Source organism: Atractosteus spatula, chromosome 7, assembly GCF_055471065.1.
Source record: "Atractosteus spatula isolate fAtrSpa1 chromosome 7, fAtrSpa1.hap1, whole genome shotgun sequence".
Classification (NCBI taxonomy): domain Eukaryota; kingdom Metazoa; phylum Chordata; class Actinopteri; order Semionotiformes; family Lepisosteidae; genus Atractosteus; species Atractosteus spatula.
The window spans coordinates 20,828,436-20,841,232 of NC_142712.1; the positions used below are offsets into that span (position 1 = coordinate 20,828,436).

A 12,797-nucleotide genomic window follows, 5' to 3' on the forward strand; every position below is an offset into this window, starting at 1 on the left:
TCCACTGAAAGAGTGGAATAGCTGGGGAGCCTATCTGTGTGGAGTCTGCATGCTTTCCCCAGGTGTCTACAGGTTCCCCAGTTCTGCCTCGTGCTCGATCCGTCCAGAACAGGCTCTGGGTTGCCACGAACATGGCTGGGAAGAACTAGCTTTCAAAGAATAAATGGATACATGCATCAGTAGCACAATGAGTTGCTTACCTCTTCTCGATTCATCGACATGAGCGGAGTCAGGAAAGCACACCTTCAGTGTTGCTTGGTGAAGAGCTCCTCGGGGGCAACATTGTGCTTCCAGCAGGTGGGTCATGATGGACGTGAACAGGTGAACTCCACCCACACCGACGGAGTGGAGATTTTCACAAGCCTGATGGTAAAGTCTCAGAAAGCTGTGCTTCGCCGCACTGTCATCGAGAAGAGCTCCCACTACCCCAGGGAACGGCAAGACGCTACTGTGGATCCACTGCAGGAATCTGAGTAAATCGCTCGGATCCGGCGGGGCTGTGACTAAAGATTTCAACCCCCACTTCACCAGCAGGTGGGCCGTAGCGCCAGCCAGCCCCTCGCTGTCTGCGACACTGGAAGCAGGTCCCAGCTGGGCCGTCGGCACCGGTCCATCAGAGGGGTGCGGCCCTGGGAGGATGGCAGGCTCCCAGGAGCAGAAGATACTTCTCAGGAATTGCTCACAGGTGGGCAGTGGAGGCTGGTCCTGAATTCCAGCAGCCATCGACTCGTCTGCCTTCTCTCCCAACCTACCCTGGCTCTGTAAAGAGAAGCCCTTGCCTCTGGTCCTCTCCTTTGAGGTCTCTGAAAGGCATGAAATGAATAGAAATAATCATAGGAATGATAATTTTCACATATATACAGTGCTTGTTATGTAAAAGGATCCTTATACACTTACACACAGAAAGGGATTCTCAATGCGCAGCAGCCATTGTGCACCAGCCACCAGACTACGTAACAGATCAGGAGGAGAAGTGAGAAAAGGTGTTTTACTCACTGAATTAAGGGGGAACTGTAAGGAGTCCAGACTGTACAAACCCACTGAGCCAGCAGTGGGGGTTAGCCAGCAGCCATATCACCCTGCAACTCACAACTGGCAACCCACTGAAGCTAAGCAGGTGTGAGCCTGGTCAGTACCTGGATGAGAGACCTCCTGGGAAAAACTAATGTTGCTGCTGAAAGAGGTGTTAGTGGGGCCAGCAGGGGACGCTCACCCTGTGGTCCATGTGGGTCCTAATGCCCTAGTATAGTGACGGGGACACTATACCGTAAACAGGCGCTGTCCTTCGGATGAGACGTAAAACCGAGGTCCTGACTCTCTGTGGTCATTAAAAACCCCAGGGCGTTTCTCGAAAAGAGTAGGGGTGTAACCCCAGCGTCCTGGCCAAATTTCCCATTGGCCCTTACCAATCATGGCCTCCTAATAATCCCCATCTATGAATTGGCTTCATTACTCTGCTCTCCTCCCCACTAATAGCTGATGTGTGGTGAGCGTTCTGGCGCACTATGGCTGCCGTTGCATCATCCAGGTGGATGCTGCACATTGGTGGTGGTGGAGGGGAGTCCCCATTACCTGTAAAGCGCTTTGAGTGGAGTGTCCACAAAAGCGCTATATAAGTGTAAGCAATTATTATTATTAAACCCAGAGTGGAATTCAGGCAGGACACCAGGAATAACACCCTTGTTCTTCTGAAGTACCATTGGATTTTTAATGATCAAGTAGGCAGAACCTCAGTTCAATGTCTCATCCAAAGGGAATCACCTCTTATACCTTACTGGGATATTGGTTTGAACATTGTGGAAGAGTCCCACCTTCTGATCCATCTACACCACCTACAGTACCAACATGGTTTGCCTTAGAAGTCTCTTGTCCCTGCTGACAAGGCCCATCCCTGCTTATATTCTGGGATCTGATGAGATCTGGCTACAAGGTGGTAACACCGATGCATTTTCAAACACAATGAAATTGATTCTCAGGCAGATTTTGCTGTGTCTTGGCGTACACTATCCTTTCCAAGGATTAACAATCTCATGAATGTGGATGATTATATTTCAAGATGACTGTAGAATAAAGCCTAAGGAATATGTTTTGGCAAATTTAACGTTTCTGTAATTTGTAGAAAATATAAAGACAAATTACCGCACACTTGATACTAATTCAGTCTGAGACTCAAGGTTAATGCTGAAAACTGATCCATTACTGAGATTTGACACTAAAATCTTCAAGCATGCATTCATAAAAAATTAAGTAAAGTATACCTTAAAGTTCAGTACAGCTTTCAGTATTCATTTCCAAGACTGACTTCTAAAACACTGAGGTTTACAGTTCTCACACATACTCACTCAGTAGTTCCTTCACTTTGTGCTTGTGTGCCACGGAATGAATAGCATTCAGAATTGGAGTGTCTTTTGCTGTGGTGCTCCATTTGTGCAGGAGTATGAGAGCCTCAGTGCAGGACAATGTCCTCTCTTTCAGGGTCATATGTCCCTTCTCCCTGTAGGTACCAAGGGCTGTGCTCCGGTGCCTCAGCACTGAGCTCAGCGTTTGTAAGAACTGAGCCAGCTGGAGAGCTTTCGAACCGGTCCTGTGAAACACAAAACACAATATGAAATTTAATCAATGATTGACCTCAAGATGATTTTTGCGGGGGCAAACATCAAATGTCAGCTCAAACAAGTCTTGCGTGTCCGATCCCCTAATGGATTTAAGAAAGACGTTCCATAAAAAAGGAGGCCTGGCTGCCGGAAGATGAGCAGCACCCTGGAACAGTTTCAGAGTACCATGACTGAATCCTGTGAGGGAACTCCACATCTGAGGGGTTCAGGGGAGATAACAGCTCTGCTAAGCAAGTAGGATCTGAGGTGAGGAACACTTTATAAGTCAGTAAAACAGTTTCAAAATCAATGCTAAAAGAGACTGGGACACCTGCAATTGAAGAACGGGAGTAATGTGTTGTGTAGCCTGAGTTTTAGAGCAGGACAATTATGAATTGATCATTTAGAGACTGAAGATTTAGGTAAACCACCAAGCAAACAATTAGATTAGTCAGTGCAGGCAGTGAGGATCTTTAATCCTGCAAGGGCCTTCCTTACTTTAGCAATGTGTTTTAGGCAAAGGTTAAGCAATCCTGATACCTGATCAGGTGGTTCTGATACGATTGTCAGTTTTGAGTTCATAAGCCACAATGACTCCCAAGGTCTTCGCATTTGACCTGACTACTAAGAAAGGCTGCAAATAACACCGAGAAAGAAGTACCAGAAATATTACTTGTATTTTGTCACAATTAAGGAGGAGGTCTGATTTCATCCAGACACGCAGGACGTTTGAATAAAAAATGGCTGTCCCGTAAACAGAATCTATGTACCAATTACCCAGAGGTAATAATAACAGGCCCAAATCTGAACCCTGTGGGACACCATTGCTAACTTTTTATAGGATACTTGCACCATTTGTGGAAATGTAACAATGTTAGCAGAATTTTCAAATTATGATTAGTAGTCTCAAAAGCTGCAGAGAGACCCCATACCAGTCAATACACACAATCTCTGCGTACTGAAAGAACATCACACTGAATACTCAGAGGAAGCTTGTTAAAAATTACATGGTGACTGAAGAGCTAGCTGGCCTATTTCAACTCATAAATCCTGAAAACTAAGCACCATGGAGCAATGTAATTTGATACACATATCAATGAGATCACGGGGAACGCGTTGCCATGGACAAGACCATACCATAGATGCCACAGTCTAGGATATACATCACTGGTGTCCACAAGAGGGAGTGCCGTCTTTCTCTACAGAAACAGGTTCCCGAGTTTCTAGTCTTCAACTTGTTTAAGGGTTTGGTTAGGAATCTGTTTTGCAAGTATGGAACTTACTCTACATAAGTCTTGAAGCCATACAGCTTAGCTTACATGAACAGATTTTCTGATGATTACACTGTATTTAGAAAACAACATAAAAAGATCTATGGATAAATGGACACTGTAGAAATCATTTACAATAGTTTTATATAAATTCAAATTTCTAGGTGAAGTTAGCATTGGTGTTTTGCAGTGCTGGGGCCCTGGATTCAATTCCTGGATTTTGTGTGAAGTTCTCCCTTTTTTTGTGTGAGATCCAGTTTCCACCCATAGTCCAAAGACATAGTGGTAGGTTAAACTGTTAACTGTTAACCTGTGTGCCTTTGTGTCCATCTGTGCCCAGATGGACTGGAATGAACTGAAGGCCACATCCTCATATGTTTAATTTAGACAAGTTTGGAATATAAAGGGATTTACACTGATTTGGAAATGGGCTGGTTAGAGTAGGTTTTTGTGTAGACTGTTGAAATTCATGAGCCTCCTTGGTAGAGGCAGTCCTGTCACAGTAACCTTGGGAGTGCCTGTATCTTTATGTAAAGCAGATCTCTCTCTTCATGATATACAGCACAACCTGACTTTCACACCCACCCTGTATGGACAAAGCATCTCTAAGCTTTAAAGCTCATGTACTATAGTACCTGGTACCATGTTCACAAAATCAGACATGTTTGATTATGATTATGTTTAGGCATGTCTACACCTCTTCACAGCCCATCCACCCAGATGGATGGATTTTCTAACCACTTCTTCCAATTCAGGGTTGTGGGGAGCTGGAGCCTATTGCGGCAAGCAACACGTGCAAGGCAAGGTACACCCTAGATGGGGTGCCAGTCCACCACAGGCAATCTTTTCATAATGTAGAACAGAAGATGATAGGTTGTGACAGCTGGTGATTAACTGTTGCAGCACCTGTGAGCTTAGATCTTTTTTACACACTTCAAATAGACATAAAGGTTTTGAGCATGCTTTTTACAATCGTATTACTATCACTGTGCCCAAATACATCCTTCTATACAAATTAAGTGCTACAATTATGTTATGATGATGTAACGGTGTCAGGAAATGTAATGTGCCCAAGAAGCAGGCAGTGACTGATTTTCTGAATCCGTTCAGGAGCCGAGCTGCTGATACAAAGCCATGAGGATGTTATGTAACTGGACTGGATGAACAGACCTCCTAATGAAATGCCAGTGTTTGTAAATACTCCCCAGCTGTACTGGAAGTCTTTTTATTTTGCAATGATTTTTGTTTGTAGAGGATATTCGCTCACTGTCAACCACTCACACAGCAGGATATTTGGCTAAATGGTGCATAAGTTCTTACTGAATGTGTCTGATGAAGGCAAGCAGCAAACGCACAAACTCGTCGATGAGGGGAAGAGGGAGACACTTCAAGGTCTTGGAGGGAGTCTCGTCAGCAGCAGAGTGGACCGCCCTGCTCTCTTTATCACCCAGGTTTGTGAACCAGAGAGTGTGCACTAGAGAAATAAGGCTGGACAGGATTCTGCTTTCAATAAACCTACAAGAAAAAAACACAGATACCAACATTGTCAGAATAACTATGGATTTCATAGGGCCTTGTTGTATTTGGGTCTTATTCCAGCTCCAGACAACCTAGTAGTACACAGGAAATGTTTTTTCTCTCCTCTTCCTTATGTTCTTTGCAAATTTGAAAATGTATTGTGGTTTTCTGGATTTTCATGTCATGACTGAAATTACAAAAACAGCTTCTACATTACAAATTACATTCACTTAATAAACATTTTTTTAAAAAGGGGTCTCAGTTGTCTGACTGCTATTTTTTCCTTGCTTGAGAAACTGACAAGTATGTCCAATATGATTATTCATAATGATAGATGCTCTTTATCCAAGGTGACCAATTACAATAAAAGGCTATACACAAAATTTAAAATAATGTACTTTAACTGCTCCTTTATAGTCCCAATCAAGTAGGTTTTATAAAGTAGAAAATCACTAAATCAGGATTTTACAAATATTTGGAACTATTTTATGATTTAATTGTGGATGACATGTTAAATTGTTTAGAAATGATTTTGGAACACAAATACAGGACCAGAGATTAGTTTGCAGTACACTAGCATTGCATTGATCAGTAATTCTTCCCATTTTTTTTTTAAACTGGTCGCTTAAGGTACGATTTACTGCATTGGGGGGCTCTTTAAGACAGAGGTTGGATACTACAAATCAAGATCTTTAGCCTCGAAAATGTGTCAGGCAAAGCTAAAAGGCTGTAGAATGTGCCCCAGAGGCAGAGAGTGGCCTACTGATATGCTGAATTCATTTAGGAGCCGAGCTGCTGACACAATGCCATGAGGACGTTATGTAACTGGGCTGGATGAATGAACCTCCTAGTGAGATGATAACGTTTGTAAATACTCCCCAGATGGGCTGACTCACCTCTTCTCTAGGACTTGCAGTATCCAGGTTAAAAGGCCATGACACTTAATGAGCTCATAAGCAGCTTTTGTCACATGGGCAGCTTGCTGTAAGACGTCTAAAATCTGAATCTGAGACATAAGGATTACATAAGAAATGACAACAACCCAGCAGGACAGCCAAAGACAGTGCTGAGATACACACTTAAAAGTGCTGAGTCCAGATCGGGAGACGTAATATTAAAACTAACACTCCCAGTGTTGACTGATTTAGAATATTCCTTGTCAGCTGTGGTTGGTATGTTCTAATAATGAAACCAATGTCCTGGGACTATTAAATACTGGAACTAAAGGACCGAAGAGAAATCATTGGTAATTTAGGCTGAAAGATTCAAAGGAACACAGAAAGTATCCCAACTCCCTACAGTACACAGAGAACAGAGAAGCAGATGCAGAAGACAAAACGGAGAATATAATGTGCCTTTTTTACACAATAAGCTCTGGATATCCTGCAGGAAGATAATGGGAATTGTATCTTTCACTTTTTAACTAAATGCAAACACATTTTTGGATTGTGACTTTATAACACATGCAGCACAGAAGCTAGTCACACCCGAGCTACAGTCTGAATTACTTCTGTCAGTTTAAAGTTTGCATTGTGCACAATGCACTTAATTTTTATTCTGTTGTAATTTAAAGTTTTTCCAGACAGTTTTAAGAGTGCTGGGCATTATACAGCACTGCTCAGAGTCACTCAACTTAATACTCTAACAAAAACAATAATGGTCAAAAAACACACACACCCTTTCAGAAATTCTCTCATGTGCTTTGTGAGACAAGAGCAGTTTTGAGATGCATAGTTCCTACAGTCTTTTAAACTCGTGTTTTCTTTCTGATCTGACGTGTGGCTCACCTGAACAGATTCCTCGCAGATTGGATTGCTACAGTAGCTTAAAAGGATTTGAAAAACACCTTGGCGATCACACAGCTCATAGCAATTCTTGTCTTTCAGTCCTTCAACAAGAAAACCAAGAAGCCAGTGACGCTCCACTTTATGCTGCATAGAAAAAAATACATTGGTGTTTTATTCAGTTGTTTCTTTTAAACCTTTCCTTATTGTGGACAACAATCCACATGGTAGCCAAAGGTTTTCACTTTCTGTTTTAGAAACTAAACAGGACTAAATGGGTTGGGCTTCCAATAACTCATACTTCCAATATAAAAACTTTCTATTAATTGGAGACAGTCTCCAATGTCTTCCTTTAATGCTGACAGAAATCTTGATGTAAACAGCTGCTGCAAACTGACATAAACACTACTGTGAGAGATCCTGTGCCTTAAAATAAAGGCAATCCTCCCTCTGTTAAAATATTGGAGATGTCTGATAAGATAAAATATGCTTTTATTAAATATAGTTAAAAAATAACAGAAAACGATGGCAGTGATTAGCATAGCTGCCTTGCAATTCTGGGGCCCTGGGTTCAATGACTGGATTTCCTCTGGGAGCTCCAGTTTCCTCCCACAGTCCAAAAACATACTGGTACAGTAGGTTAACAAGCTTCTGGGAAAATTGGGGCAGAGCGGTGGCTCTGTGGCTAAGGATCTGTGCCTGTGGCTGGAAAGTTGCTGGTTCGTACCCTGTGGCCGGCAGAGGAATCCTACTCTGTTGGGCCCTTGAGCAAGGCCTTTAACCTCAATTGCTCCAGGGGCGCCGTATAAATGGCTGACCCTGCTCTCTGAACCCAAGCTTCTCTCCCTGTCTGTGTGTCTCATGGAGAGCAAGCTGGGGTATGCAAAAAGACAAATTCCTAATGCAAGAAAATGTATATGGCCAATAAAGTGATCTTAAATTAGCCCTGGTATGAATGTAAGCATTTTTTTTGTGCATGCCCTGTGATGGCCTTGTGCCGAATTCTTGGTGGGATAGCCTCTGGCTCTCTTGTAACCCTGTATTCGATAAAGTGATTAGAAAATGGATGGATGGAGCAATAAGCAATGTTAACACATATTAGGTGTTTTGCTATAACGAATTGTGCACGAAAGAGGGAGAAAACACAATTTAATGTCATATCAGTTTAACATATGAAACATTTACCTCCAAATCAAAGCTGTAAAACAGCTTGAAGAAGCCAGGAACCTTTTGAAGGTCCAAATATTGATGGGATAGGAGAAACTTGTTGAGAACCACATACATGTGTTCCTCTAGGAAAAGGGAGGAAAAAAAGAACATGTCAGAATCCGAGCTGAAGGAAGGGCAGACAGTCAAACAAATTCCAAATTCATAAGCGACTAACCTGGTTTGAGCATTTGCTGGGCCACTCTAGAAATATACGCAACCAGCAGGAATGGAAGCCTGACGTTTGGCTGTCGAATACCATTCCTCACAGCATCCATCAGATACAGCAACTACGACACAAACCACAACACAGAAATAAACTGCACTGAAGTGAAGGGAGAAGAATAGGAGGAGAACAAGCCCTTTGACTCCCATGTGCTCACTTGTACCCTAGAATCCAGGCACATCTGCAAGCTGGATTTGATGAGAATCAAATATTGACATCCCCTCTGAGACTATCGGCATGCTTAGACCTGGTGGTGCTGAACTGGCTCCTTGCAGTTAAACTTTGCTCTTATGCTCCCATTTACCGTGGTATGATAGAGTGACTGCAGCCTCTTGGGCCCTGAGTTTGATTCCTGTGTGAAGTTTCTACAGTTCTCCCATTTTCTTATGTGAAGTAGTATCTCAGAGATATGAAAAAAATTACAAAATGCGCTCTTGTAGTTGAAATATCACTTAATGACAGATCACAATTCTGTAAGTTTTTATTTTACTAAGCACTAAACAGAGATACAGCATCTAAAATAAATAAGATTACAATTAACTTGATAGTGTCTGTCATAAAGTCTTCATAAACACCATACAACATGAGATAATGAGAGGCATAAAAACCATATGACAAAATAAATTTTAACTTAAACATAGCAAGACCACTGTCTCGGTCTCACATCTGCAGAAAGTTCTGGTTATCTCTCAAATTTTTCATGCTGTCTTCCAGCACTTTCACCTGACTCAGAATTCTGGAATTCTGCTCCTAGCTCTCCTCCGTAGTGTCTCTTGTTGAGAACTGTTTGGAATAACTGCTGCCTGCAACGTCATCAGCACAAGTGTTTGCCAAAGCATTGGCTGGTGCACGCCGATACATTGTGTAGTATATATGAAGGAGCTATTATGCAGTTCAAGTTAAGCGTTACCAAAATTGAATAATTGATGTCTGTTGGCAAAACACTGACACACAGTTTGAGCCCACTGTTTTAAGTAACGGCTGGCCTTACCTGTCTTCTTTCCTTGAACCGAGCTCCATCTAAATGGTGGTAAAACTGTCCCAAGACCTGATAAGCTGCTGCTCTTACGTGGGGATCATAGCTGCTGAGAGCAGCTACAGTGACGCCAAAAGCATTGCAGGACACAAACTTGTAGCAGTCAACCACGCACTCTGCCCAGAGACAAGAGCCCAGAATAAATAACACAAACTACTGACGTCTCAGCCTGGTTCGGGCCAGGCTGTGCCATTGACTCCCCATGTGTAAAGAGAAGGATAATTAATTGTACAGATGGGTGTAAACAAGAGGAAACGATGATTTATTTCAATATAAATGTTATAAATAACTATTTCATATATTTTGTGCAGACCTATTCAAACACTGTCTGTCTACGGATAGGATGGGCATCAAACAGCCTGCTGGTCTGCACTCAGTGTCTCCAGTAAGCAGGAACAACAAACAAACCACAGAGCCAACCTGAGAGTCAAGGGCACACCCTGACATTACAAACTCACCAGCAGTGCCAGACTGATGTCTTACCTGGCTTGAGAAGAGCACTGAAGAGGGGCAGAAGAAAGCAGGGGTCATACAGAGCACTCAGGTCCCCTATCCGCTTATCGGTGAACAATAGTTCCGCTTCATCCTGCAAGTCAGGAAAAGTACGACAGAACATCAGCTTACACTGGAAACCACAAACAACTTCACTGGGCGAAAAACCAGACAAGACTAAACAGAACTAACATCTGCCAGAAAAGAATAAAACAAATTCCCCACCAAACCCTGAAATTCCTGAGACAAGCAAAATGCATCAGAAGATGATAAGATCTATGATAAAACAATACATTGTTGTCTTTATAGGGCTGAGCTGTGTTAATGGAAAAGTAAAATAACAAAAGGATGAAATGGGCAAATGATAAAGAAAAAGGTCATTTATATTTTGTTCATATCACAAACATAAACAGCTACTAGAAATGTTTTCTTCTTCATGTCCAACTGTTTTTTTTCCCAAGCTGCGTGACATGAAATGTACTCACAGAATAAAACAGTGGACCTGGACACATCATTTATGTACCAAATAAATATAGGTTCTCTTCACTTTATCGATGGTGCTGACTTGTGTCGATGTGTTCTGCTGCTCTGAGCAACAGCCTTCAACACAGGGAAGGCTTCAGGGAAAAATAAAGGAGCTGTGTGGGAATGGCTTGTGGCCTCCAAACTGCAGTACCTGCGGAATGATTCGGCGTTGTTGAGGAAAGTGCAGCGCCGTGTGAAGCATTTTGTCTGATTTCAGCAGAGCCAGGACATCCTGGGAGGTGGGCTGCTGCCACAGGGAGCTCCCCAGACTCCTGGAGGCTTTGTGGTGCTCCACGGCAGCAGGCCCCCACAGCAGAGACCTCAGGGAACAAAACCGTGACACGTGTTGGCCAACCCGCTGCCTCGTGGGAAGGCAAGACCCTCCCTTCCTGTCTGTCTTGCGACAGTTCCGAGCTGTTGTGTATCACAGCATGTGACACACAACCTGTTAGCCCTGAAGATTTCAAACCATATTAGACCAAAACTCTGATGAACCTACTGATCACAAATTTCAAAACTGTCCATTTAAAGTTTTAATAGAGGTTTCTTCCATTTAATCAGTGAAAAAACAACATCTTAAATTGGGTTAATAATCTGAGGCCAGCAAGTGGGTTAAATTTCTTATTAACACCATACCTCAACTAGACCTCCTAATGCTTAGTCCTAATGGCAGATTCTACAGTTTCCATTAAGAAGTGAAATCATAAGACTGAATCTGTGACAGATAGATAATTAAAATGTTTCAGAAAAGGAGTTTTCTTACAGGACAAATAGAGCCTGACACACCAGATTTGAGCTTGGACCACAATATTAGCCAAATATAACTGGGATTCCTCGAGAGCTGCCACACAATTGGTTCAGCACCACTAGAGACGACTGGGCCAGATTCTTTGGTCACAAGACGAAGACTCTTGGGCTGTGAATGACTGAGAACTAACAGCGTCGTCAGTGAGAGACATGTCATCCCTCCAAATTGAGCGCAATGTCTTATTAGGCGCTACATCTGAGAGGAGGATGTGTCAGAACAAAGTATGTAAGAAAATAGTTTCAAATGCTAAAAAATACTTAAGGAAGAACAGAATATTAAACCAGCAGTAAAATTACCAAAAGTGGATTTTACTGCTGGTTTAATATTCATTCTACCCTAAGATACACATCTTATTGATACTTTTTCATTGAATCTGTGAAGTCCCAGCTCAAGTCCCATTCCTTCTATAGGTAACTGTCAAAGTAGCTCAGATCTAGATGGCAAACTTACTGAAATTCAGCCAGACTGACACCATTTCTTTCATACCCCTGTAGTAGTTGTAACATTTTCTGGTCTGAAAAAGAAACATTTGGAGATTATTTATATTATATATGTAGCACATTTACCTAAAATGAATTTGGGGAGTTTTATTTTTCAACTCATGATTGCTCTCATAGTAATTTAGCATTTTACATCACTATAAAGTCTTACTGTTTACTGTACACATACATTTAATAACTCACTCCTAATCCTCAAATAAAGAAATTACTATAAGTGCCTAATTCTGCCTCCTGTTAATATTATTAATTTAAGCTATTATTCCATGAGAGAAATTAATTGAGAATACAGTCTGAGTTACAATGAAAAATACCTTGCTCGTGGGTATATCACCAGTGTCCAATCTGGGATTTGAACCCACAACCCTCTGGTCTGGAGTCCAGAGCCCTAAACACTACTAGACGGTGCTGCCATTAAATTAATACCTTTACAAATCTGGCTCTCCAAGACATATTTTTGCCAAGAGTTAAATGGATGAACTATACCACTATTAAACTGAATGAAACATGTGCTTTGATAAAAAGCTACTATTTTATTACAGCAATACTGTTAAACATGACAATAAAGATATAACTAGAAGCCCAGTCATTAGTGTATAAAACATCCAGGAGCCAGGAACAGGAAGCAGAAGGGAATCGAAATCCACACCAGGGAAGAGAGGGTCTTTGAAGTTCCTTCACTTTTCCCTCAAAACTTCAGAAAAAGAGCTGTGTTTTCCTACCTGTGGTACTCAAAGTTGCTCCATACGCTCCCATAAGAACAGAAAAATGAGCACTGCTGCAAACACCAGGACACTTCTTTACCAGGGTAAGCAAGACAGTCACGAGGGCATCTGTGAA

General features: G+C 42.0%; 1 protein-coding gene across 1 annotated transcript in view; it reads right to left on the minus strand.

The window, feature by feature from the left end:
- urb1 (URB1 ribosome biogenesis homolog) overlaps nucleotides 1-12,797 on the minus strand; it is a 47,257-nt gene that overhangs the window by 1,878 nt on the left and 32,582 nt on the right. Inside the window, exons 27-38 of the mRNA XM_088922361.1 lie at nucleotides 12,680-12,790; nucleotides 11,911-11,974; nucleotides 10,804-10,972; nucleotides 10,119-10,221; nucleotides 9,591-9,751; nucleotides 8,552-8,663; nucleotides 8,353-8,459; nucleotides 7,171-7,314; nucleotides 6,280-6,389; nucleotides 5,186-5,380; nucleotides 2,343-2,584; nucleotides 201-803 (exon numbers count right to left, since the gene is read on the minus strand). Of these exons, the coding sequence (XP_088778487.1) occupies nucleotides 201-803; nucleotides 2,343-2,584; nucleotides 5,186-5,380; nucleotides 6,280-6,389; nucleotides 7,171-7,314; nucleotides 8,353-8,459; nucleotides 8,552-8,663; nucleotides 9,591-9,751; nucleotides 10,119-10,221; nucleotides 10,804-10,972; nucleotides 11,911-11,974; nucleotides 12,680-12,790 (2,121 nt within the window). The remainder of the gene's footprint in view (nucleotides 1-200; nucleotides 804-2,342; nucleotides 2,585-5,185; nucleotides 5,381-6,279; nucleotides 6,390-7,170; nucleotides 7,315-8,352; nucleotides 8,460-8,551; nucleotides 8,664-9,590; nucleotides 9,752-10,118; nucleotides 10,222-10,803; nucleotides 10,973-11,910; nucleotides 11,975-12,679; nucleotides 12,791-12,797) is intronic.